The 23,852-nt window shown below is 53.7% G+C and overlaps 1 protein-coding gene across 4 annotated transcripts in view; it reads right to left on the bottom strand.

The window, feature by feature from the left end:
* Positions 1 to 23,852, bottom strand: part of WWC3 (WWC family member 3) — a 108,950-nt gene that overhangs the window by 1,774 nt on the left and 83,324 nt on the right. For all 4 annotated transcript variants that reach the window (XM_032329507.1, XM_032329509.1, XM_032329508.1 and 1 more), the window contains 13 exons: positions 23,163 to 23,252; positions 21,396 to 21,961; positions 16,005 to 16,125; positions 15,184 to 15,258; positions 14,739 to 14,825; positions 13,580 to 13,772; positions 12,323 to 12,490; positions 11,825 to 11,976; positions 10,825 to 10,990; positions 6,888 to 7,052; positions 4,200 to 4,292; positions 1,485 to 1,712; positions 930 to 1,057 (listed from right to left, as the gene is read on the bottom strand). In XM_032329507.1, the coding sequence (XP_032185398.1) occupies positions 930 to 1,057; positions 1,485 to 1,712; positions 4,200 to 4,292; positions 6,888 to 7,052; positions 10,825 to 10,990; positions 11,825 to 11,976; positions 12,323 to 12,490; positions 13,580 to 13,772; positions 14,739 to 14,825; positions 15,184 to 15,258; positions 16,005 to 16,125; positions 21,396 to 21,961; positions 23,163 to 23,252 (2,232 nt within the window). The remainder of the gene's footprint in view (positions 1 to 929; positions 1,058 to 1,484; positions 1,713 to 4,199; positions 4,293 to 6,887; positions 7,053 to 10,824; positions 10,991 to 11,824; positions 11,977 to 12,322; positions 12,491 to 13,579; positions 13,773 to 14,738; positions 14,826 to 15,183; positions 15,259 to 16,004; positions 16,126 to 21,395; positions 21,962 to 23,162; positions 23,253 to 23,852) is intronic.

Raw genomic sequence — 23,852 nt, 5'->3', positions numbered from 1 at the left:
TGTACGCTATGTGACTTTTGCCTCGATTTTTTCAAAAGTCAGACACAAAAGAATATAGATGTCACTGTAACTCTCTTCATACGAGAAACAAAAACAGGGAAAACTACCATACATTGTTCAAATTTAAGACATTATTGTCTTATAATCACTATTGGTTATTCTGGTGTGGAAATCAGGGGGGTGGTGGAGAATAATGTTCGATTCTTGCCACGTGGGGTTGTGACATCTTACCATTGTTTTATACACACAAAATGCATGCTTTCCTAAATGTCTGTTACGCTTCTGTTAAAGTTAAGTAAAAAGGCAAAGCTGATATGTGTGCATATAAATATATGTGTGTAAAACCACTGTGCTGTTCACAATAACAAATATTTGGAAAGAAGGTTACAAAATAAAGTAGTTATGGGGTGCCTGGGTGGCTCAGTGGGTTAAAGCCTCTGCCTTCGGCTCAGATCATGATCCCAGGGTCCTGGGATCGAGCCCTGCATCAGGCTCTCTGCTCCGCAGGGAGCCTGCTTCCCCATCTCTCTCTGCCTGCCTCTTTGCCTACTTGTGACCTCTGTCTGTTAAATAAATAAATTAAATTAAAAAAAAAAAAAAAACGAAAATAGAGTAGTTAGACAAATTACATCTTAGATGAAACATTACAGCCAAAAAAGAGGACAAATTATGTGGCAATGCAGGATATTTTTATTTAGGAAAAGAAAAAAGCTAAAAGCACACTTGAACCCATGACGATGGTGGGCAGCATGAACAAAACTATTATCGAGACAAAAGGATCAAAAGGCAAAATGCTAATAGCAGTGGGGACTTCGCTTTTATTCTTAACTGCCTGTGGGGTTTATTTTTTAATATTTACTTTACTTTTTATAATGACAATGGCAGGACAGTAAGAAGCAAGCAAGAAGGCGGGTCGCGGCCCTCCCTACCTGAAGGTCTGCACCTGGATGGGCTCCTGGTGGTTCTGGCCCCGCAGCTGGCACACCCCTCTGGAGGCCTTCTTCAGCATCTTCTCAGCTGCCTGTTCTTGATGGAAGTCAAGTTTGGTCTGTCTTGTCTGGAACGGCAACATTGGATGAACGAGATATTTTTACTTCTAGTTTTGAGGAAGAAGGAATAAAGCCACTCCCGGCTCTGGGCTCCCAGAGGGGAGAAAGGGTGCCCCATCCACACACACCCCGGCAACGGCAGATCTTCACAGGCGCTCCCGGGGTCCCTGGGGTCGTGCCTGGCAGACGGACCCAGAACATTCCACTACCAAGCAGAGGGTGGCGATGCCAGCAGGAGGGTCTGGGGATCCTGCCCTCCAGCAGCCCCCCACCTGAGGGAACACCAGCTGCCAGGCCCACACAGGGAGAAACCCAGTCCCTTCAGAGGAGCCCTGGGAGTGTTCAAAGCACAGCTTCATCATCATGACCAGGCAGGCCCCGGATGCCGGAGGGACTCCGTAGCGGGCCTCGCCAGGCGGGGCCCGGGCCTCTTACCTGCCTCTCGGCTTCCTTCAGCAGGCTCCGGAACCGCTCGTCCCGCAGCACCCAGTGTGGGAGGTCGGTCTGGCCTCGGAGCTGCGCGTCTTCCAACCGCTGCCTCAGTTCCCGCAGGGTGCAGATCTCCTCGTTCAGCTGCCTCTGGCGCGTTCTGGAAGCCTGGAGATCCAGCTCCAGGTCCAGGGAGGTGCGGGCCATGAGCTCGGCCAGGGAGGACCTGCAGGGCTGCGGGGACGACAGCTGTGAGCACACACGCTGGGGGGGGGGGGGTGCGGCGGAACCAGCAACCTCGGCGCGTGGCAAGGTCCCTCCATGATGGGTGGGGACAGTGTTTCTCCCTGACGTCGTAGCCGATGTCAGACAAACAGAGATTTGGGCGAGATTAATTTAAGTCTCTAGTGCAGTATCAAGTTAGTGATGCCAACGGTCTGCTTTAATGGTGACCTGTGCATTTGCAAAAGTGTGAAGAAAGAGACCCTCTCATACGGAGCTGGTGGGGTCAAAAATGGGTATGATTTCAGGGGCGCCTGGGTGGCTCAGTGAGTTAAGCCTCTGCCTTTGGCTCAGGTCATGATCTCAGGGTCCTGGATCGGGCTCTCTGCTCGGCGGGGAGCCTGCTTCCCCCCCTCTCTCTCTGCCTGCCTCTCTGCCTACTTGTGATCTCTGTCTGTCAAATAAATAAATAAAAATAAAAATAAATTTTAAAAATGGGTATGATTTTAAAAAGAAATAAGTAATAAAAAATGGGTACAGGGCGCCTGGTGGTTCGGTTGGTTAAGTGGCTGCCTTCGGCTCAGGTCATGATCCCGGAGTCCCAGGATCAAGTCCCACATCGGGCTCCCAGCTCCACGGGCATGGAGGTCCCTCTGACCTTCTTCCTTCTCATGCTCTCTCTCACTGTCTCTCTCTTTCAAATAAATAAATAAAATCTTAAAAAAATGGGTACAATCTTTCTGAAGTTCTACTTGCCAATACACATCAAGCGACAAAATGTACATTTTCTTTGGTTCTGAAATTTCATTTTGATTTGCATTTGAAAGGCACAACTCATAATGCACAGAAGGGATCCAATTAAAGTTTAGGATAGAGAAAACCTAAATACGTAACAAGAGGAAACAGATTAAGTAAATTATAAGGCCAGGAGAAAATACAGTCACACTGTAAAAAGTCAAAAAAATATACTGGAAAATCTTAAATGATCCATGGTATAAAGGGGGAAAAGCATGTCATAAATCATCTGGGTGCCTTTGTTTACAAGATTATACATACCCACATGCAAGCTATCAAACTTTTCCTTCCCATATAAGCCTCAAGTAAGCAAACCTGCCATGTTTAAGAAAAGTCCTAAGATGAGAGAAGAATTTTGTGTGCTGCTGAGAACAGTACTTCCCACCCAATGGGAAACGACCCCAGGAAAGGCAGTGAACCCACACCAGCGCTGTTCAGTGGGCTGGATAGCTGTAGGCTTTTTACATGCACGTAACACTATTCCGCACACATACAGAATTGGAACGCAAACTCATGATCTGACTTAAGAAACCAAGTTTACTTAAAAAGCCCTGCTCAGGGGGTGCCTGGGTGGCTCAGTGCGTTGAAGCCTCTGCCTTCGGCTCAGCTCATAATCCCAGGGTCCTGGGATCGAGCCCCACATTGGCTCTCTGCTCAGCAGGGAGACTGCTTCCTCCTCTCTCTCTGCCAAATAAATAAAATCTTTAAAAAAAAAAAAAAAAAAAAAAAGCCCTGCTCAGTTCCTAGTAGAGCTCAGCGGTTCTCAAGCAGGGGTGACTTGGCCCGCCAGGGGGCGCTGGGCAGCCTCAGGAGACAAGTTTGGTTGTCACCAGTGGGCGTGGGGAGCGCAGGGCAGCCCCCACAACCATGACCCAGTCCGAAGTGTCAACAGCGCTGCTGCTGAGAAACACTTTTGTGGCTGAATTGTCTTTTCTTCTCGTTCCCAGTTGGCAGCTGCTCTAAATATAGGCACCACAAGGAATTCTGGATTTATTATTTCTTTGAAAGAATCTTAGCCTAAAAAAGACAAGAAACTGCTTGCTTACAAACAAAAAGCAACAAAACTGTAAACTGACGCCATGGGGAGAAAACACTCGGTGGGTAAAGTAAATGGAAACAACAGGACAGGCCCATGGAGAAGACCACCCTATGCTGAAAAACAAATTCCTCAACTATACATACCCCCTTGTTGGAAAAGAATAGAGGGTCTTTTTTTTTTTTTTAAAGATTTTATTTATTTATTTGACAGAAAGAGATCACAAGTAGGCAGAGAAGCAGGCAGAGAGAGAGAGGAGAAAGCAGGCTCCCTGCTGAGCAGAAAGCCCGATGCAGGGCTCGATCCCAGGACCCTGGGATCATGACCCAAGCCAAAGGCAGAGGCTTTAACCCACTGAGCCACCCAGGCACCCCGAAAAGAGGGTCTTTCATATAGATTGGTTGGCTGTTAGTTTATTATATTTAAAGATGTAAAGATCATGAATTATCTAAGATCATGATGTTATCCTAGGAAATTAAGAAATATTGGTAACATTTTGGACATTATATAGGCTCCTGAAAATCATACCTCGGTAAACAAGAAAATAAATGCCTTTTTACAAAATATATTCCCTTTAAATTAATGTTATGTAAACTCTTACCGTCTAAGTTCTGTAATACAACTCCCAGGGTAAGGACAGGTTCCATATGGGTTTACGTGGCACGTACCTGCTTATAGCGAAGGGTCCGTCTTTCCAAGGTATTTCGGACAAACGGGGACTTCCGGGGCAGCGTTGAACTGTCGCTGTCACTACGGTAAAGCTGTGCCAAAAAGAATGATGTTTAGAAACACTTTCTCAGAAATGCACTATTCATGCTCTCTGTGTATCCAAACTGTGTGATTCCCCATCGTCTCATGGAGGGGGGCACGAATGCACTGATAAGGTGGGCACTTGAACCCAGCCTTCTGGGCTCAGTGAGGACGAAATCTACTTCAAGTACCAAGTAAGATCAAAGACAAACCTGAACAAACCAAGTAAGCAAACCGACGCCCCACCGTCCCTCACATGACATGTCACCCGAACCGTGGGAAGCTTCCAGGGGGGTGGCATCAACAAGCCTCCTGCCCCGCCAGCACCGGCAGGGACTCTCGGGGCCCTGCGGCCCTCACCGAGCCAGAAGTGGCCTCGGCGCCTCTCACTTGCTCTCAGTCCTTCTAGCTTGCTCTATTCCTGGCTTTGCCAAGAGCTGGGGAAAAAATGACTTTCCAAAAAGAGACCCGTTGCTGGTAGTAAGACAAGCCAACACTACTAACAGCCACTCTGCCCATCAAGAGAAAAGGTCTGCTTTTAAAGAGAACAAGAAATAACACCTTCTTCATGGGAGCCAAGACAGCCGGTGGCGGGTTCCTGCTTCGGGGTCAGTGTGCATCCGTGTGAAAGCCATGGCTCCTGGCTCCGTGGCTGCTCTCCCACGCCAGCTAAGCCCAGAGACCCAGGGAAGGCCGTGGCGAGGCAGCGTCCATGCCCCCTCACTCGATCGCGAGCAACAGAGAAAAACGACCAAGCCTCTAAAAGCAGCAACTGCAAATGCTTGTACGCAGGGCATGGAAGCCAGCACAGGAGCTGGACACCCTCCTCTGGGGAAGGTCTCCTGCTCCGCCACACAGCAGACCCCGCCCGCTCTGTGCTGGGTGGGCAACAGCCTCCGGTGAGGAAGGGACGCGAAGGCAGCCCTGGGTCTAGAGCCTCCAGGCAGGCGTCTGGTTGAGCCCAAGCCTCCACGGAGCTACAGCCTGATGGGGCCAGAGTGCCGGAGCCTGACTCGTGGGACCCCGGGCAGCCACACCCGGACACCTTGCTTCTGCGGGGATAAGCGAGGCAGGTCCTGCAAATGGCCCCGGGGCAGCTTGGGACACCTGGCCCTGCCCCCTGCTGTTCTCCCCCGGCCCCGCCCCACTATGCCTCAAGGTAAAGGATTAACTTTGCTCCAAGAAGGGTCTGGTCCTTGCCCAGCTCCTGGGAAGTGACCGATAACCCCCTGGAATGTCCTGAGTGTCTCTGTTTATCTGAGGACCTCGGGCCAGGCCAGTCTCTGCCAACAATGTGATTTATAGTGCGGGCCTTAGGCCATCAGCTTGACCTGTGGAGGGGCTGGAGACGAAGGTCAGGAATGCAGGCCATCAGCACTGTGACCCCCTCCCACAAAACCCGGCTGGCAACCCTCCATGCGGGCGGCCTCTCCCAGCAGGGACGGGTGACCAGAGCCATCCGCACAATCCCACTCGAAGAGACCCAGAAGCTTGCGCCAGGTCTCCCTGAGCACTGCCCGATGTGCCTCTTCCCTCTGCTGACCTTGGTCTAGATTCTGTCACCATAATAAACCACAACTGTGAACAGAGCCGCTTGGCTGAGTTCTGTGGGTCCTAGTAAGTTACGGAAACTGAGTGTGGGCGAGGGGACCCCGGAACCACATTCCCGGTGTCTCATCTCCCACACATGCCCGAGCTCGTTTCTCTCGCGGGACTGAGACCGGCTCCCCAGCAGTCCCGGTCAAGGGAAGGTGTTTTGCTTCAACAACCCCAGTTCAGAGGTGGGAAGGGTCAAAGTTCTCCTTGATCCAAACAGCCCCATCAGGCCACTGGGTCGTGACCACTTATCCTTCAACTTCCCTTCTCTTTCCTAATCCGTCCTGTCACTGTCACACCACCACTGCCAGCCCAGCTCCAACATGTGGTCCTATCTTCAAGGACCATAGTGCAGTTCTCAACATCAGAAGCACCAGGGGTCCTCCCCAAGCCGCACCAGGAACCACCATGAATCCTGGGGGTGGGACCTGGGCACCAGCATTCTGGGAGGCCCCACCTCCACCCTCAATGGCACCGACATGACTTCACTGCAGGGCACAGCCCTGGCTGAGAACCACCGTTGTCTCCTGCCGTCCCCTCAAGCAGAGAATTTACGTGCTGGGGGTTCTGAACCCGGCCTCCGAGTCCTGAGACTTCAGCGCTGCTGTCCGCCCTGGGACCTGGCTGAGCGACACTTCAGGACTCCTGACCGCTTAGTGGCCTGATTTCCCAACCTCAACCCAATTCAGGATACGCCCTGTTCCGACCCGTTACCCGCAGGCCACTGTGGAAACGATTCTCCGGGCTACCCGACCATGAGACGGTGCACACACGAAATGAAAATCCGGGGAGAAATGTGTGAGAATCTTGAGGACATCCAGAGGGCGACAGGCACAGGAAAGGGGCGAGAAGGAGCGGCCACGCGGATCCCGCGGCTCCCGTGTGCCGCACGGGTCGCCGGCACTTGGGGGAACACACAGGTCTTTCAGGATGAACAGTAAAACGAGACCCGAAAGCGGGTAAGAAAAAAGGAAACATCTCAGACAAGCGGCAAAGGAATTTCAACTTACTCGGCAAACGTACTGGCTTCGCGCTCCAGGGGAGAAGGTCTGCGACCGCACGATTGTGCTACTCCGAACGAAAGGCGACCCTCGGGCCCTGCGGCCGGGCCTCTCCTTCGGGAGACTCGCCACTTCGTCCGGGAAGACGTCTTCTGTGTTGGTTTCTTTATCGACCTAGAGAGCGGTTCGTTATTACCATGACTTGTTTAAGGACATGAGTGATAAGCCTCACACGAATGCCCCTGGCCTTCTCCACTTAGAGATTTGTTTTGTGTTTTTAAAGATTATTTTCTTATTATTTTTACAGAGAGAGACAGCGAGAGAGGGAACACAAGCAGGGGGAGTGGCAGAGGGAGAAGCAGGCTTCCCACCGAGCAGAGAGCCGGATGTGGGACTCGATCCCGGGACTCTGGGATCATGGCCTGAGCCGAAGGCAGACGCTTCACTGACTGAGCCCCCCAGGTGCCCCGTGCAGATGCATGCTTTGACCACTTGTCACCAGCCTTCCATTTGGGTCACCGTCATCTCGTGCCTAACCGGCACCCCAAGCTTCTGAGCGGTCTCCCTGGTTCCACAACTCCTTCCCCGTTCCATCTCCACTCAGCCCAGCACAGAGGGAGAGCCTGGTAAAGCTGGTTAGAGGCGGCAGCTCCACTCCCAGGCGTTCACAGAGAGAGCGGAACGCAGGTGTTCGAACATTTGCACGCAAACAATCACCGCGGCGTTATTCACGTAGCCGAAAGGTAAAAACAGCCCGAGCGTCCGTCCATGCATGGACGGATGACCAAAGAGCCGAACACCCATCAAGGTAATACTACTCGGTCACGGAACAGAGGGAAGGTCCCAGAACAGGCAAATTCCTAGGCAGAAAGCAGACCGGGGGTTGCCAGGGGCTGGGGGAGACGGGCTGGCGAGCGACAGTCTCACAGGTGCGAGGCTTTTCGTCGGGATGATGGAAAGATTTTGGAACTGGACAGAGCAGTGGCTGCCCACGTTGTGAACATGCTAAATGCCTCTGAACTGTTCACTGTGAATAAGTTCCCTTCATCTTCTGTACATTTCATGCCAATTTTAGAAAAAGAAAAATCATGGGGCGCCTGGGTGGCTCAGTCGGTTAAGCAGCCAACTCTTGATTTCAGCTCAGGTCGTGGTCTCAGGGTCATGAGATCCAGCCCTGGGCCGGGTTCTGTGCTCAGTGTGGAGTCTGCTTGGGAGTCTCTCTCCCTCTGCCCCCACCCGCTCCCCACCCCCTCACACGCACACTCTCTCAAATTTAAAAAGAAAAAAAAAGAAAGAAAGAAGAAAAAATCCACAGAAAACCTTAAGTCAGATCATGTCAGCCTTGTGCTCAGAACCACCCATCACGTTCCCGATCATCTCAGAGCAAAGGGAGAGTCCGGAGCGGGCCCTGCATGATCTGGTCCTTTTGCCTCCCTCTGTGCTCGGCTCTGACGACCGCCCTGCCCCCCTGCCCCACACTGGTCTCACTGCTCTCCTGTCATCAGCCCCCTGAAGCCCCCCACTCGTGGGCCTGCACTCGCAGCTCCCTGCACCCGAGTGCTCTTCCCAGCCCCCCACAAGGCTCCGGGGTCTCCTGCCTTGAGGCTTCTGTTCCAAAACTGCGTTCTCCGTGAGGCTTCCATGACCTTTCATCCTTTTTTATTGTACGAAACATGTAAAATACAGCTTAACTGGTTTTCAGTGTACAGTTCAGTAGTGTTAAATATATTCGTGTGCTTGGGAAACAGAACTCTAGAAATTCTTCATCTTCCCAAACAGCCTCTGTCCCCATTAAACAACTCCCCATCCTCCTGTCCCCTAGTGACCACCTTTGTACTTCCTGTCCACATGAACCTGTAAGTGGAATCGTACTGTGTGCTCCCTTCGTGGCTGGCTCATTTCCCTGAGCACAGTGTCTTTAAGGTCTGCCTGTGTTGTAGAATCTAAGAGGATTTCTTTCTTTTTGAAGACTGTATGATACTCCACTGCTTGGACAGACCACCTTTTCCTTATCCATTCATCTGACAATGGATACTGGGCTCCTTCTATCTCTAGGAACAAGGGTGTGCAAATATCTCTTGGAGACCCTGAGGTCAACTTTTTTGGATATATATCCCGAAGTAGGATTACTGGATCATATGGCAGTTCTAAGTTTTGGAGGAACCTCCATACTTTTATCCATACAGGCTGCACCATTTCACAATCCTGATCTAAAATATAAATGCAGGAGCGCCTGGGTGGCTCAGTAGGTTAAGCCTCTGTCTTCGGCTCAGGTCATGATCTCACGGTCCTGGGATGGAGCCTGGCATCGGGCTCTCTGCTCAGCAAGGAGTCTCTTCCCCGTCTCCCTCTACCTACCTCCCTGCCTGCTTATGATCTCTGTCTATCAAATAAATAAATAAAATCTTTTTAAAAATAAATAGATAAAATATAAATACAAATCTGTATATATATATATATATATATATATATTTTTTTTTTTTTTTTGGACAGAGAGACAGAGACAGCAAGAGGGGGAACACAGAAGGAGGAGTGGGAGAGGGAGAAGCAGACTCACCACCAAGCAGAGAGCCCGATGCGGGGCTCAATCTCAGGACCCTGCGATCATGACCTGAGCTGAAGGCAGACACTTAATGACTGAGCCACCCAGGCGCCCCACAAATCTCTATCTCTAAATGTAAACCCCTTCTAAAATAGGAAATCTTTCTAAAAACGCAAACCGCACTTGCCTACCATCCTGTCCTCCAGCAGCCCTCGTCTCAAGCACGGCTGTGTCTGCTGAGTGATGGCGTTGCCACCCACCCCCCAACCAGGGCAGGATTTCCCATTCATTTTCTTCATGGCCGCATCTACACTGCGCCGCGCCCGCCCACGTGCACATGCAGAGAGAGAATGCGGTCAAGAACGAACAGCCAGGGAGTTCCGGTGAAGGGCGTATGCGTATTTGTTCCATTACTCAAGCAGTTTGTAGGTTTGAAGTATTTCAAAATTAAAATCGGGGCTGGGAGGCGGGGATGACGACCGCACACCAAACTCACCGCCCACAGCCCCCTCCCCCGTTCGAGCCCGCACTTTAAAGGGTCTGAAAACGCTGACCCCCAGCAACCACTGGGAGACCGGGCCACAGAACCGCTCGTGTAGAGCGGCCGCACGTGTGCGGTTGGGAAGCGGACACCATGTCTCTCGGGACTTGTGCTTTGGGGTAACAGTGGGGGGCACGATGATGAAACGGTTCGAGGAGTTGAACGGTTGGGAGAAAGCTGTCCCCAGAGCACGGAGGTAGCGTCTCCCAACCTCACAGGCTTCCTTAGACATCTGTCATGGCAAACGTGAAAGACATCCTCACTGAAAACATGGCCCTGGGCACAACTGAGATCGGGTGAACAGAAGGGGCGACGGGCCAAGGGCCACTTCACAGTGCCTAAGGTCACAAGGGGAGCAAAGAGAGGAGACGAGCCCAAGCGAGGACACATGAGACCTCCTGAGCCGTGTGGGGCGCTGAAGACCGGAGCGGGTCACCGCCGGGCGACACGGAGCCCCGATCTGCCCTTTCTAGCTGAAGCTGTTCTTTCTTTTCAACTCAGAGTGGGGGACGTTTCTGCGGTACCTGCTGTGCCCATTTTAAGCCATCTACAGATTTAGGCCCTTCCCTTCTCTCCCTCGGCTCTCCGAGAAATGCCCCTGGGCTACAGCCCTCTGATCCAACAGCCACAGCGCCCCCACAGCCACTGTCACAGGGAGAGTCTGCAGGTAAGCCGTGGCGTTCTGCTCGTTCTGCTCTCAGGTCGGAGCCGGTCAGCTTCATCTGGTCCGTCTCCTCCACCCATCCCCTCCCGTTTCGTGGGGGTGGGGCGCACACACGCCCTCCTTCCAGGGCTGTGCCCGGGGCTGGGCGGCAGACCATGGCGGGGGGGTGCCCAAAAGGCCCCTGAGCCTTTCCACTCACCTTCAGAGGTGGGGGCTGAAGTTTCTCGGGGCTGAAAGGGTCGGCCTGGCCAGCAAATGCATGTCCGTGGAGGGGGTCGCCGCCCACGCAGCAGGGCTCCGGGTGCGGGGGGCTGGTCTGGGCACAGCTGCTGCAGCCGCTGTCCACCGAGTCGGCCTGCCAGCTCCTGCAGACAGACGTTGCCGAAGCCCCCAGCGTGTGGGTCAAGGTGGCCTTCTGCCCCTTCCTCTTTTCTTCCCCAACTACCTCCGGCCGCCCTGCCCTCTGTCCTTATCAGGGATTCTCCTGTGAATTTTACTAGTGTGGGGTGAGTGGAACCGACGGTAACAGCTCTCCAGGATTTCCTGTTTTGCATTTTGTGGATCTTCCCCTTCCTCCCCATCCCATACATAAAACATTCTGTGTAACCACCGTTGAATTTGGTAAAAACCTCTCGCCAGGACGGACGTGTCACAAAAACAAAAGATACTACTTCTTACAAAACTGGGGAAACAGCACATCACGGGACCAGGTACCCTGCCGCAGACGCACCCAGCGAGACCTACGCGCTGTCGGTGGTCGCACACAGGCACTCTTCTCATCAGGTCAAAGGGCCTGTTCTCTAGGGGCCACGACGTGAGGAGGCCTTTCAGTAAGAGGGCCTGTGCGTCTCTAGCACCCAAGGTCAGCACCCTGAGCCCCCGCTCCCAGCCTCGCCCAGCCCCGCCGGGCATCCAGCCAGCCGCTGAGTACTGCACTCTAGCCCTCGCCGTGCACTTCCCCTCCCTGCAGTAAATTCAGGCAAAGCCCTTCAGAAGCAGCAGGAAGCTTTGGAAACGGGAGGCTCTTCGTGGAAAATGTGGAAGTAAAGCAGTACCAAGGTGCTTCCAGAAGGGATCGGACAGAAGTCCATTCCCTCGCGGCACTGGCCCATCTACTGTGGCCCATCTACTGTGTGGCGCCCCCACGGCACAGCAGCCGCCGCCGAGTCGAGGCTCGGCCAATGGGCCGCCTCCGGTACCTCTCGGACACGGCCTCGGCCAGCTCCTCCTTCCGCCCCAGCTCGAGGATCTCGTCCTCCGCGCACTCCAGCTTCACCCGCTCCTCGGCCAGCTCGCGCTCCACGGCCTGCAGCTGGGCTGTGGTTCTGGCCAGCAGCGCCGTCACCGCATCCTGCAGGGGGTACAAGGTCAGCGCCTGAGCCCGGGCTGGCCACCCTCCGTGACTCTCCAGGGGCAAGGGGTGCCCACCGTGCCAGCGGGACAGGGCCGGGCCACCTCGTACAGCTCTGAGGGCTCAAGTTTTAAAACCACCAACGCGTCACCCCCCACCACTAGCTCGTCTACATTAAAGCCACGGCCGTGAACGGCCGTACACACCGAAACCTCCCATTCCTGTGCCTTCCCTTGAACCTGCCTCTTGGGCACTGCTGCGCTTCCATGCTAAGCGCGCAGAGAGGCTCGTGAGAGACAAAGCCCCTGTGACAGTGGGTGCCCGCAGCGCGACAGGGCACACGTACCGTCTTCCCGGCAGTGGCAGCTTGTGCCGGGTCCCCAGCAGCAGCCCCCAGCCGCTCGCTCTCCCTCGCCCTGGGCGGCCCGCAGCTGCTGAACACCTGCACCGCGTACCAGCGCAGCTGCATTTCGCTGGACCCGTCGTAGTCGGCCAGGTTGATCTGAGCAATGCCCTGCAAGGGTGTTTGAAAAAAAAAGCAGAATGATTTCACCTTAACAACCAAGGGGAATCTCATAAAACATCAGGGTTGCCCTTCGATTGTAACCTTGTAACTGGAAACACAGAATGCTCTCCAAAGGACTGCAGTGAAATGAAAGTGGTAACAGAGGGTATCCTTGAGGGAGGCTCCCGGGCCATTGCTTCAGCCCCGTGGGGAGGTGCCGGGAGGGGGACGGGGGCCGAGAGTGGACAACCTGGGGGAGGGGAGGTCAGGCTCAGGGTCCACCCACTGATGAGCTGCGAAATCACTCGGAGATTTCGGAAACAAGAGAGGGCTGGCTGAACTCCACCATCTAATTCTACTGCCGAGGGGTGAGACCAAGGGGAGAAATTCCAACCTCACCAAGAAAGCATCCTGGCTGCCTGGCCACGGCCCCAGATAGGGTGTGGTTGGGGTACTGAACACAAGCTGTTCGCACTCCTAGTTCAAGGAGGACCAGGTAAAACCTAGAGCAGCCTGTAAATGTGAATTTCGAATAAACAATGGATTTCTGTACAGTGTAAGTATGTCCCAAATACTGCATGGGACATACTTATCTTAATAAAGAATCCACAGCTTATTTGAAATTCATGTTTAACTGACCATCCTCTATTTTTTATTTGCCCAATTTTTCAACCCTACTTAGTTCCCTCAACTGAAAATGGGGGTCTTCTAGAAGTCTTGCAAGGGTTAGTTGAGATAATATATTTAAAGTTACTATATTTAAGGCATACTTGGCAAGACAAATCCCTTTCTGTACTCCCAGCTGCAGAGATGACTTCACAGGACAATTTCTAAGCAGCCCACCACCGGAAAAAGGAAGGGGGGGGTAGGAGGGAGCCGGGAAGGAATGGAGGGAGGCAGAGGCAGAGACAAAGGAGAGAGAAAGGTGGGCAGACAAAGAAGACAAAACCAAAGAAAGGACAAAAGATGGAGCAACAAGAAAGAACGAAAGACCAAAAAGAAAGGCAGAAAGACAAGAGAAGGGGCGGGAGAGAGACGAAGACTGTCGGGACAGAAAGAGAGGCAGGGGAGGGGCGGCGGAGGGAGGGAAGGACGCACCAGCAGCTCCTCCGGCAGCTGCGGAGTCACCGCACACACGTACAGCTGGAGTGACTTCAACGTCAACATGCTTGAATGCACAGGGATTCTGAAAATTTCATTAAATACCAGGGGGGTCTGGAATTCCAGAGCCTTAGAGCAGTAAGTGTTCGGGGTGCCAGAGTCGATCGGCGGCAGATAGACTCGGATGTGTCTGGAACCAGAGAGAAGGAAGAAAAAAACAGAGACGTGACACTTCCGGACAGGTCTGTGTGATACAGTGCACAAACTTCATGTATGTGTATACGCATTCCCCTGTTCGGATGCCCAAGGGCAGAATTTTTAAGTCTTTTGGAAAAGGTCCTTTCTCAACTAAGAGTAAGTCCAAGGACTGACATGCCCCCTGAGACCAGGGGGAGAAACGCTCTCGAAGAGAAAGGCTTACAAGTCAGGAGCTACGACTTTGGAAGGAGTCAAACAGAGGTCCTGCTTTCACCGGCTTTTTGGGAAGCCACCTATACTGATCTCTCCTGGCCTCCTGGCTCCCTCTTCAAGCTCCGTGTGCCTGGCCTCCAAGACCGCTCACACCAGCCCGGGCTTCCCGCCCTGTCCACCCCCAGCACGGAACAAACGAGAAGCGCAAACACCAGCTGCAAAGCACAGCATGACGGTGGGCAAAACCCCAGGGTGAGCCCGCGGCCACTGACAACCGGGCTGCTCCCGAGGCCTTCAGAAGACAAGCTTTAAAGACTCCTGGGAGGGCCTGCACCTTGGGCTCAAGGAGACCGTGAGCGCTGCGCTCGGCCGCCGGGTGAGGGGCCCCGCCGGGTGAGGGGCCCCGCCGCGCAGCCAGCCCGAGCCACGGGGCTCCCAGTGGCGGCACCTGCCTGGCACAACCCTGCGTTCTCCCTTGTCCTTCGCTCCGACAAGGGCCCCGGCTCCCGCCCAAAGCCTCTCCGTTTGCTCTGCACGACCACAGCCTGGGGCGCCGCCACGTCACCCAGTCTTCTGAACGCCGCTGAGCCTTCCCGGGCAGACGCCGCCTGGCATTTTACCAGGAATGAGCCCTGGCACGCACACGCCCTAGGCATCCTCTCCCCCGACAGGGGCTACCACTGCCGGCGGGGTGGTCCCCAGTCCCCGGACCGCGGGGAGAAGCGCTGTCGCCACGCTGGCTTACATCTTGCTGTCCTCCTTCAGGACCAGCCCCGCCACGTTCTTCAGCTGGAGCACGTTCACAAGAAGACACTCGTTGGCGCTGTCGAGCCTGGGAAGTAAAGAGCAGCTCGAGCCGGCGCCCCCAGCCCCCGGGGTGGAGACCTTCCGGGGGCCTGTGCTGCTGTGGCCACCTCCCTGGGCGTCCTGGCCCGTGAGGGGACAGCTCCCCACCACAACGCTCAGTACTGGAGGGCGACCGTGGAGCCGCTCTGGCCCAGCCCTCCTTCCCGCCACCTCTGTCCCCTCCCGGGAGCCACTGAAGCGGGCCAGGCCGGGCCAGGCCGGGAGCAGCGCCCAGACGGCGGGGGTCCCCACATCCCTCCCGGCCTGGAAGTGCGGGTCACCGGGTGGGCGCCAGTCTACAGATCAGTTCCAGGAGTGACAGGGGAAGAGTGTCCCGTACTCACAAGAATCCCACGTGGATCTGGGGCCCTTCGTTCCCACAGGTGTCTCCGGGCACAGACTCGTCAGCATCTTCACTCCTGAACAAAGCGGAGGGTCCCCGGCGTTACCGCCCAGGGCGCAGGTGACCGCGGGCTCGCCAGAAGCTCTCTGGTGCTCCGGGCGCTTCTTACCGCCAGGGGCTTTCTTACACTGTGACTTAAATGACCTCTGACTGTGACTGAAAGGACACAGCAGGCCCACGACATACCTCTGTGGGGACCCGCCTACAAAGTGCTGTTGTCTCTGAGCAAACTACTCGGGGCAAACTTCCGAACTAACTCTTACACCATCTGTGACAAGTAAAATGTGTGACAGACACCGGGAAGGAAATAACGATGTCAAACGTGTCAAATCAAAACACAGCCCAGAATCCCAAGAGGTGTTCTGTCGTTACGAAGGGATTCCTCTAGCTTAGGAAAGAGGGGAAGGAGGGAGAACATTCATTTGTAACGAAGGCCCTTTCTAGAAGGGCAGGTCTCTCTTGTCCACTGGCTCTCCTTTTCCAGCTAGCAGGGGCTTGGGCCTCCAGCTGACCAGGGCCAGACAGGAGGAAGTCATGCACGAGCCACGGAAGGAGGGCCATCCTCCAGCCGCCACACAGAAGCCGGAGGACTTTTCTCGGTGGGTTGCCAAGGCCCAACTACCAAAGTGGAGAGAAGCCCGGAGGAGATGCTAGCCTTGGAGACACACGTTTGCGACACTGCACAAGTCCCCGTAGGCACACGTCTTGTGCCTGACAGTAACACTGTGGCAAGTCTGCTGAGGAAGGAGATCAGCTTCTCACCTTTTGTTCAGAGGCTCAAATACCCCGCTATCGCTCGCCAGCGAATAATCCGACAGGCATGCGGACACTCGGCGGGCTCTCCTCTCCAGCCTCCTGGCACTGTCTTCTCGCAGAGTCACTGCTATAAACAAAAGACACACCTGGGGTCAGAGGTGACAGCACCGGGGGGCCAGGGACCGTGATGCCAAGAAATGAGCACCCTATGTTAGGGCACATACAGACTTACTGAGTGTTCCAAAGACACGCCATTCTATACACAGACATCATCAAACAGACATGCATATGTTTAAATTCGCTGCACTCAAAATTTTTTTTTTAATATTGAAAAACTGAAAAAATAAACTTTTGGCTACTTCTTTAAAAGCTCTTTACTTTTTTTGTTTGTTTTTTTTTTTTAAAGATTTTATTTATTTATTGGACAGAGAGAGAGCACTAGCAGGGGGAGCGTCAGGCACAGGGAGAGGGAGAAGCAGGCTCCCCGCTGAGCAGTGAGCTCCACATGGGGCTGATCCCAGGACCCCAGGATTACGACCTGAGCCGAAGGCAGATGCTTAACCAACTGAATCACCCAGGCTCTCCTAAAATCTCTTTAAAACAGTCACAAATCTCTCTTCAACTCCTTAATGAGCACACAGAACAGAAGAAGATGCCCCTTCGTATCACACTTTGAGAAAGACCATCATCCCTGAAAGACCAGGAAAGAAAGGTTACCCCAAATGCGGACAGCACCTCTTACCTAAATACATGTGAACGGGGGGCGGGGTGATTTTCATTTCCTTCTTTACGATGCTTGGTATTTCCCATATTTTATACAATAAACATATACTCTATATTTCACAACCAGAAAAAAATTTTTTTTTAATTATCCAAATAAACCCTAACAAGATGGGGTGACTTTCAGGTCAGAGGACACGGCTGGCCCCAGACTCAGCCTCTGGAAACAGCTCCTCTGATGGCCACGTCCTCCCGGCCGCCCAGGGGCCAGACCTGCTTCTTTCTAAAATTGCTTTCCCGGGGTTAGCAAGCTACTGGTACTAGGCAGCTTATGGTTGCCTCGTCTCTCTCTTAGTCGAGAGCCGAGAGCAACCACCCACATTCTTCCTTTTAGCACTTCATGCCCTGTCTTTGCTCCTTCCCTCACAAGTTCCTTTTCACAAAGCCAGTGAAAGCCGGGCCGCCACCCTCCGGTGCCAGGTGTGAACGTGCACACGGGCGTGTCAGCGCCTTCCAGGGGGGCAGACTTGGTGAGGAGACGGGAAGTGAACACGGAGCCCCGAACGGGGCCTTCCTCTGACATCGCGAGGCCTCCTGTTAGCAGCGCGGGTCCCCCCGTCCTCTCTGTGCTTCCCTTCGGCCATCTCAGCTCTGAACACGACAATCTAGGCACCTGCGCAGCCCTACGTTGAGGGAAGTGTCCAGGCCACTGAGCACCAGCTCGCTTTCCAACCAAATCGTCATTCGCACACCGAGCCAGGCCAAACACGCTAGACAGCGCCCAGACGGACGGGCCGGCTCGGGCCGCAGCTCTCGGCCGCAGACGAAGGCTGTCCTTCCGGCGGTCTGCAGTGCCGGGCCCGCGCAGCTCCGGGCGCCTCTCCGGTCCGGGATCGAAGCCGGCTCCGTGCCGGGGCGGCCAGAGGCGCGGACTCTCGGAGCCCAGCTCTTCTCATCACTCCTGCCCCTCGGGAGGCCCCGAAGGCCCCAGCTGGGAATCCAGACGGAAGCCCTTTGTCGCGCCGCTCCCCCGCAAACCAGAGCGCTCCCTGCCTGCACCCCGCGCCCCGGCACTCCGCTCGGCTTCCCGGGCACAGCCTCGCGCTCCTTCCAGGCCAGCCCGCAAGCGAGGAGCCCGGGCCCTTCCGGCGAAGCCGCCAGTGCAGCGCTCACACCGCTTCTCTCTCACTGCAGGGCCAGTCTCGGAGGAGAAAAAGGAAACGAAGGAATTAATCCTCAGTGATCCCAGGCTTAGTCACCGCATTCACAGAGCGACTGGCAACTGGCAGCAGGTGTCGGAAGGAAGTAGCTCAGCCGTGGCCGGGGCTGAGAAAAAGCGCATAGCAGCTCCCACGCTACATCCGCGGCCACCTGCTCCGGGGCCTCCAGACGGCGCGACGGGGCGCGGGGCGCAAGGCCAGGGAAGGAAGGAACCGACGGCCCTCCCGACATTCCTTGAGAACATCACCGACCTTTCTACCGTTAAAGACAGACAGACAGACACTGAGACCTAAGGACATCAGCACTGCTTGATGAAAAGCAAATACAATGAAAGTCACATTGTGGGCAAAGCTGCCAGGTGGCCTATTAGTAAAATAATGACAGCCACTGGTATGTGGGAAAAATACACAGAAATATGTACTTCAAGCTTTTAGATAAGTTCTTATGCAACTTTAGTAGCCATGATAAATATTAACATTGAAATAATAATAATAATATTAATAATAATGATAACGGTAACTAGCAAGCTTCTTTAAGGCACAGCTATGCGGTATGCCCCTCCTGGCCACACCCCTCCCACGCTAACTACACAGATTCATCGCACAAAGATGTGCCTACTGCCTGACCAACAAGGTGAGGGATTCCGAGGTCACTTACAGTGAACGTTTCTGTCGAGCCGCATGAGAAAGGAGATAAAGAAAAAAGCACAAAGTGAAAAAACTGCAGAATTTAAGCCAACAGTTTTAAACAGAGTATGAGTATCATAAAAAGTCAATCAGCGGATGAATAAAATCAAGGTTTCCCAGATTTAGATTAGCAAATACTAATGGGAAAAGAAAACAGGAAAAGACTTCAAAAGTCATGATACATTTGGCTTTTTAAAAGATTTTAAGTAATCTCTACACCCAGCGTGGGGCTTGAACTCACAACCCCGAGATCAAGAGTCACACGCTCCATGGACTGAGTCAGCCGGGTGTGCCGACACAATTGGCTTTTGAAATCCCAGAAAGATAAAAGTGTAGTAAAAATATTAAAAACGTTGAAGATTAGAGTCTATTCCCCCACTCCCCTTGCCCACCTTCTGCCTCCTCAGCTTGATTTAAAACACAATGGAAGAAGTGACTCCTAGAGGTTGCTTTATAGGTTTGGGCAATTCTGAATTTCCACATACCACAATTTTATCTTTCTAACAACTAAACGTGCCGGAGGTCAAACTTAGGCTGTCCTGTTCCTAAGGAAACTAGAAAGTCGGGGGGAACTATGTCATAAACGCGGGCGTCATAAATGCGGGCAGAGTAACAAGCAGGACCAAGATCCCTGCCATCTTTACGAAGCTACGATGACTCTAGGCTCAAGTGTTCCCACAAACATCAAGAGAGGCCAGAAGTCACCCAGTGTCCACGCCTGGAGCTGGTTCCCCAACCCAGCCTTCGCAGGGGGCACCCACTAGGACCAATGCATTCACAGAGTTAAGGATTTCAAAACTATAAAGACCCAAGTCAAGGGACACTGTCATACAAGAACTGACCACAAGGTGGCAGTACCCAAACACAGCATAACCAAATACCTCCCAGTCTAGGGACTGAATTACACAACGTTAGCCAGAGTGGGAAGAAAAAAATAATCAGGATCGGAAACTCAATCAGCTCTTCTCCCCTCTCACCCTGTCTTTCCCCTGGCCCAAAAGGGCCCCTGGGCCTTGGGACTTTCTGCCTAACAAGACTGATACTCGTGCCTCAACCTTTAAAGCCAGGCTGGCAGGGAGGCAAGGCACTGAGGGCAATCAGCTTAAGCAACAACAGATGTGCCATTTGGTCCCGATTTTGTGTTTTCTTTTTTGAATTAAAGGAGTAAACATGGAACGCTGAACCTGTGATTATAAAGAACAAAGGGACGAAGGGCACCTGCACACGTGAATGCCAGAAACCGTATGCCTGGGGATGCGAAAGGCATGCTTGTAAACACAGAGAAGACAGCAAAGTCACAGGTGCCGCAAAGCCACAGGGCGGCCTCCCCAGCTCACACATCCCTGGTCCAGCAGGCAGGTGCTAACAGAGCCTATCATTTGATTAGAGCCACAGTAACCAGCGTGCTTACATACGTAAAACTCAGGCAAACACAACGGTGGTGAGTGAAGACCGCCTTGTTCGTGGGCAGGGAAGCCAAGACTCAGCTGAGTCCGCGCATGCACTCAATCAAGGTCATGCAGCTAGCGGGCCAGCAGGCCAGGCAACAGAGTCTGGGCCTCGAAGCTGTGTGTCTGAAGCTGTTACCACCATACCGCCCTGGCTTTGTCCTCACGTGTCGTCTCTGCCCCCTGCTGCAGGACCGCTCACCGGTGCACGGCCAGACCAGGCCTCTTGGCCTCAGCATAACTGACCTCTTGGCCAGACGGCTCCTTGTGACGGGGGCCGTGCCGGGCACTGGACAGTGGGGAGCCGCACCCCTGGCCTCCACCCACTAGACGCCAGCAGTGCCCCCTCGCACAGCCTTCACTTGTGACAACCCAAACCTGTCTCCAGCCACTGACCAGTACCTTCCAGGGTTCAAATAATCCCTTGGTTGAGACCCACTAAGCTACACAAATATCTTGCGTTTGCCTAAATGGAAGGTCTAAAACCTTGCCGTGCATATAAAAGTTCACGAACCTGAGGAAGGAGACCTTGCTCTTGGTCCTCTCGGAACTCTAAGGGAGTTAAAGTTGCTGCAGTTTGGCTCAGAAAAGCACACGGGGTCCCGATGAGGAGGGGCGGAGCCTAGGCCCTGCTCTGTGCATAAGCCATCGGTTGGAACGTTCTCTGGAGCGACAGACCCGTTTTCTATGGGGGCTACCACTGGTCAGGGCCGGGCACCAAGGACAAGCTGAGGTAACTGACTGGATGCACAAGGTCGGCCTGGCTCGATCTGAGGGGCACCAGAGACATCGCTTGGGTGAAATGACGGATGCTTACGGGCGTGTCTTTTGAAATGACACCAATTATTTTCATTCCCACGTTTGATAAATTACAGCTTTGAAAACTGGGAGGTCAGAGGCTGAAGAGATGAAGTCACGGGTTCACCGGAAGTAGAGCTTTCCACTGGGGCTACGAGCAGACCCGGGCCAGGGCGAACCCCGGGGAGCTCACGGAGGCCCCAGGACCTCCTGAGCGGCCTCGGACTGCGGGAGGCGGGGGTGCTTACCATCCTTTTCGACAATGGAGCACATTCTGAAGACAAGCAAACTCCTGGGGAAGACGACCTGACCAGCTCCACGACCTCTCCAGACCCCAGACCCCGGGGCCCCAGGAGGAAAGCATGCAGCCGGCAGGCGTGACCCCACCAACCGTCTGAAACCAAAGCTCGCTATGGAATCGAAGAGCCGGCTGACGTCAGCGCAACTGCACGCGATTTCATCCCCGAACCCGAAACCGCCGTTTCCCCAGCACGAGCAAACCCGCAGCACTCCTCCGTACTCACGGGCAGCCGTGGGAGCGACGGTCGCTTGGGGTCCTCGCTCGCGAGGTCCTTCCCCTTCCCCGAGGAAGCCGTGCGGCTGAAGGGAAGCCGTGCCCTGCAAGTCTTCATCCCCCAAAGCAGAGGCCTGGGCCCGCAGTCTGTCGAGGGTGCCCAGGCCGGGCACCTCGAAACCGTCCCCCAGTTGGGCCAAGGGCGAGTCGCGCGAGGCCGGGAGGAAGGGCGTGTCCAAGGGCGAGCTCGGGGGAGACAGAGAGGACAGGGAGGAGCGGGAGGACAGGGAGGCCAAGGACTGCGGCGTGTCCAGGGAGCGCCTCTGCTTGTGGAAGGCCGAGGGCACCAGGGGGTCCAAGAAGGGGGCGTCTCGTCCCAGGGAGTCGAAGGGAATGAGATCGAAGCGCAGAAGCTGGCCACACTCGGCGTCGGGTTTCTCGTACTGCGGGAGGCCGTAGATGTCGGTGAAGCTGACGGAGCTCAAGGACCCGCGGCTGGAGGCCAGCGAGCCCCGGCTGGAGGCCAGGGACCCGCGACTGCTCCCGGAAGACACAGTCAGGGTGCTGGCGGACAGGCTGCAACAAGACATGCCCACACTCTTAGAAAAGCGCCCCGGAGACCCGTGCTTGAACCCCGCCGCGGTCCACTGCGAAGTGGCGCACCTGGTCGGTTCCAGGGGGAACAGAATCCTGCTCCCCCGTCCCCTGCCCTGGAACAGAGTGTGTCTCTAACCACTCACAAGCACTTGTGAGGCACCTCCACTAGTATTTCCTTTGCTTCTTGTGACTGTCAGTCGAGAGCGGTAGGTAACATCGGAGACTCATGCCTGGCTTCAGGTCCCAGCTCCCAAGGCCGACCAGCCGAGCCCACCAGGTCAAGTGACTTGCCCTTTCGGGATCCCCCCACCCCGCTTTCTCACTGGGGGCTGCAAGATAATCATGCCTACCTCGTGGTGGTGTGAGGGGGAATTACTGAGAAAATAAGACATGGAAAGCCTGTAATATATATATATGTGTACTTGAAAAGGAAGCTACCACTGAGCAATCAAATCTTACTTTAAAAATATTCATATCATTGAGCAAAAAAAAAAAAATTAAAACTATCCATGTGCATATGGAGATGGATATATACACCTGAGAAGCTGTAAATTATAAAATCGCCAGGCCAATTTGACTTCAGACCCTCTATTGTGCAGCCAAGCTCGGTTCTCCTCCCGCTCCCTGCCCCCTGCATCAGCGGCTCCTCTTAAAAATACAACGTAGCCGCTTCCCGCCTCTGTGTTTACAACCACTTCTGGTTCTAAATTCTGGTAGGAGGAAAAACACGTTCAAGGGAATGATGAAGTTCATGGACATGCCTTCATAACATGATAATTAGGCATAGTTTGCTCTTTTAAAGTTACCTGCTTTGGGGCGCCTGGGTGGCTCAGTCGATTAAGCCTCTGCCTTTAGCTCAGGTCATGATCTCAGGGTCCTGGGATCGAGCCTCATATTGGGCTCCCTGCTGAGGAGCCTGCTTCTCCCTTTCCCTCTGCCTGCTACTCTGCCTACTTGTGCTCTCTCTCTACCTCTCTCAAAGTTTAAAAAATTTTTTTTTAAAATAAGATAAAATAAAGTTATCTGCCTTTTTAGGGGCACCTGGGTGGCTCAGTCAGTTAAGCCTCTAACTCCTGATTTCAGCTCAGGCCACGATCTCGTGGAGCCTGCTTGAGATTCTCTCTCTCCCTCTGCACCCCCCAACCCGCTGAAAAAAATAAAAATAAATAAAGTTACCAACCTTTTTAACTGGGACTGGAGATAGGATGTCAAGCGGGTAGCTTCTTCCAGCTGCATAAGGAGACAATTTCTTTTTTCCTGAAGCAGAATCCTGTAGGTAAGAAAACAGTCCACTGATGGATTTCAAAGAAGGTGAGTTTACTTTCCCAACAAGAAATTCAACAGTAAATTCCCCGAAATGATTTAGGTCTGAATGACTCCATTCTAGAATACACTTGTAGGTCACGAACACCACGATAACAGAGACTGCTTGTGTCTTGCTTGACGCTGTCCCCCCAGCACCCTGAACAGTGCCTGATACACCGTAGAAGCTCCAGAGATGGGTGGGTGGGTGAACGGATGGGGGGTTGGGCAGGTGCACTAACAGACAGAAAGGATGAGAGCCTGGATTAGACTAGAAGACGGCCTCACATGCACAGCACGCAGTAATCCGCTGGAATTCCTGCCAACGAATCAGAGTGCCTTGCTTAAGCCCGCCTCTGGGCAAAAACACATGTGATTCTAAAATCCATAGAATTAAGATTAGACACAAATAAAACAAAACAGCAACTGTCACAGGGTTAGAGGGCATTTTTTCTCTTCTTTCCACTATCTTCAACTTTAGGGTTTCTGAAATGACCTCTGTCCACTGCACTAAGTCCACCGCCTTGAATGGAACCCGACACATCCAGGCACTCAACGCTGAATGAAT

Source organism: Mustela erminea, chromosome X, assembly GCF_009829155.1.
Source record: "Mustela erminea isolate mMusErm1 chromosome X, mMusErm1.Pri, whole genome shotgun sequence".
NCBI lineage: Eukaryota > Metazoa > Chordata > Mammalia > Carnivora > Mustelidae > Mustela > Mustela erminea.
The sequence above is the reverse complement of the archived record's forward strand: the minus strand, read 5'-3'. Positions and strand labels throughout refer to the sequence as shown.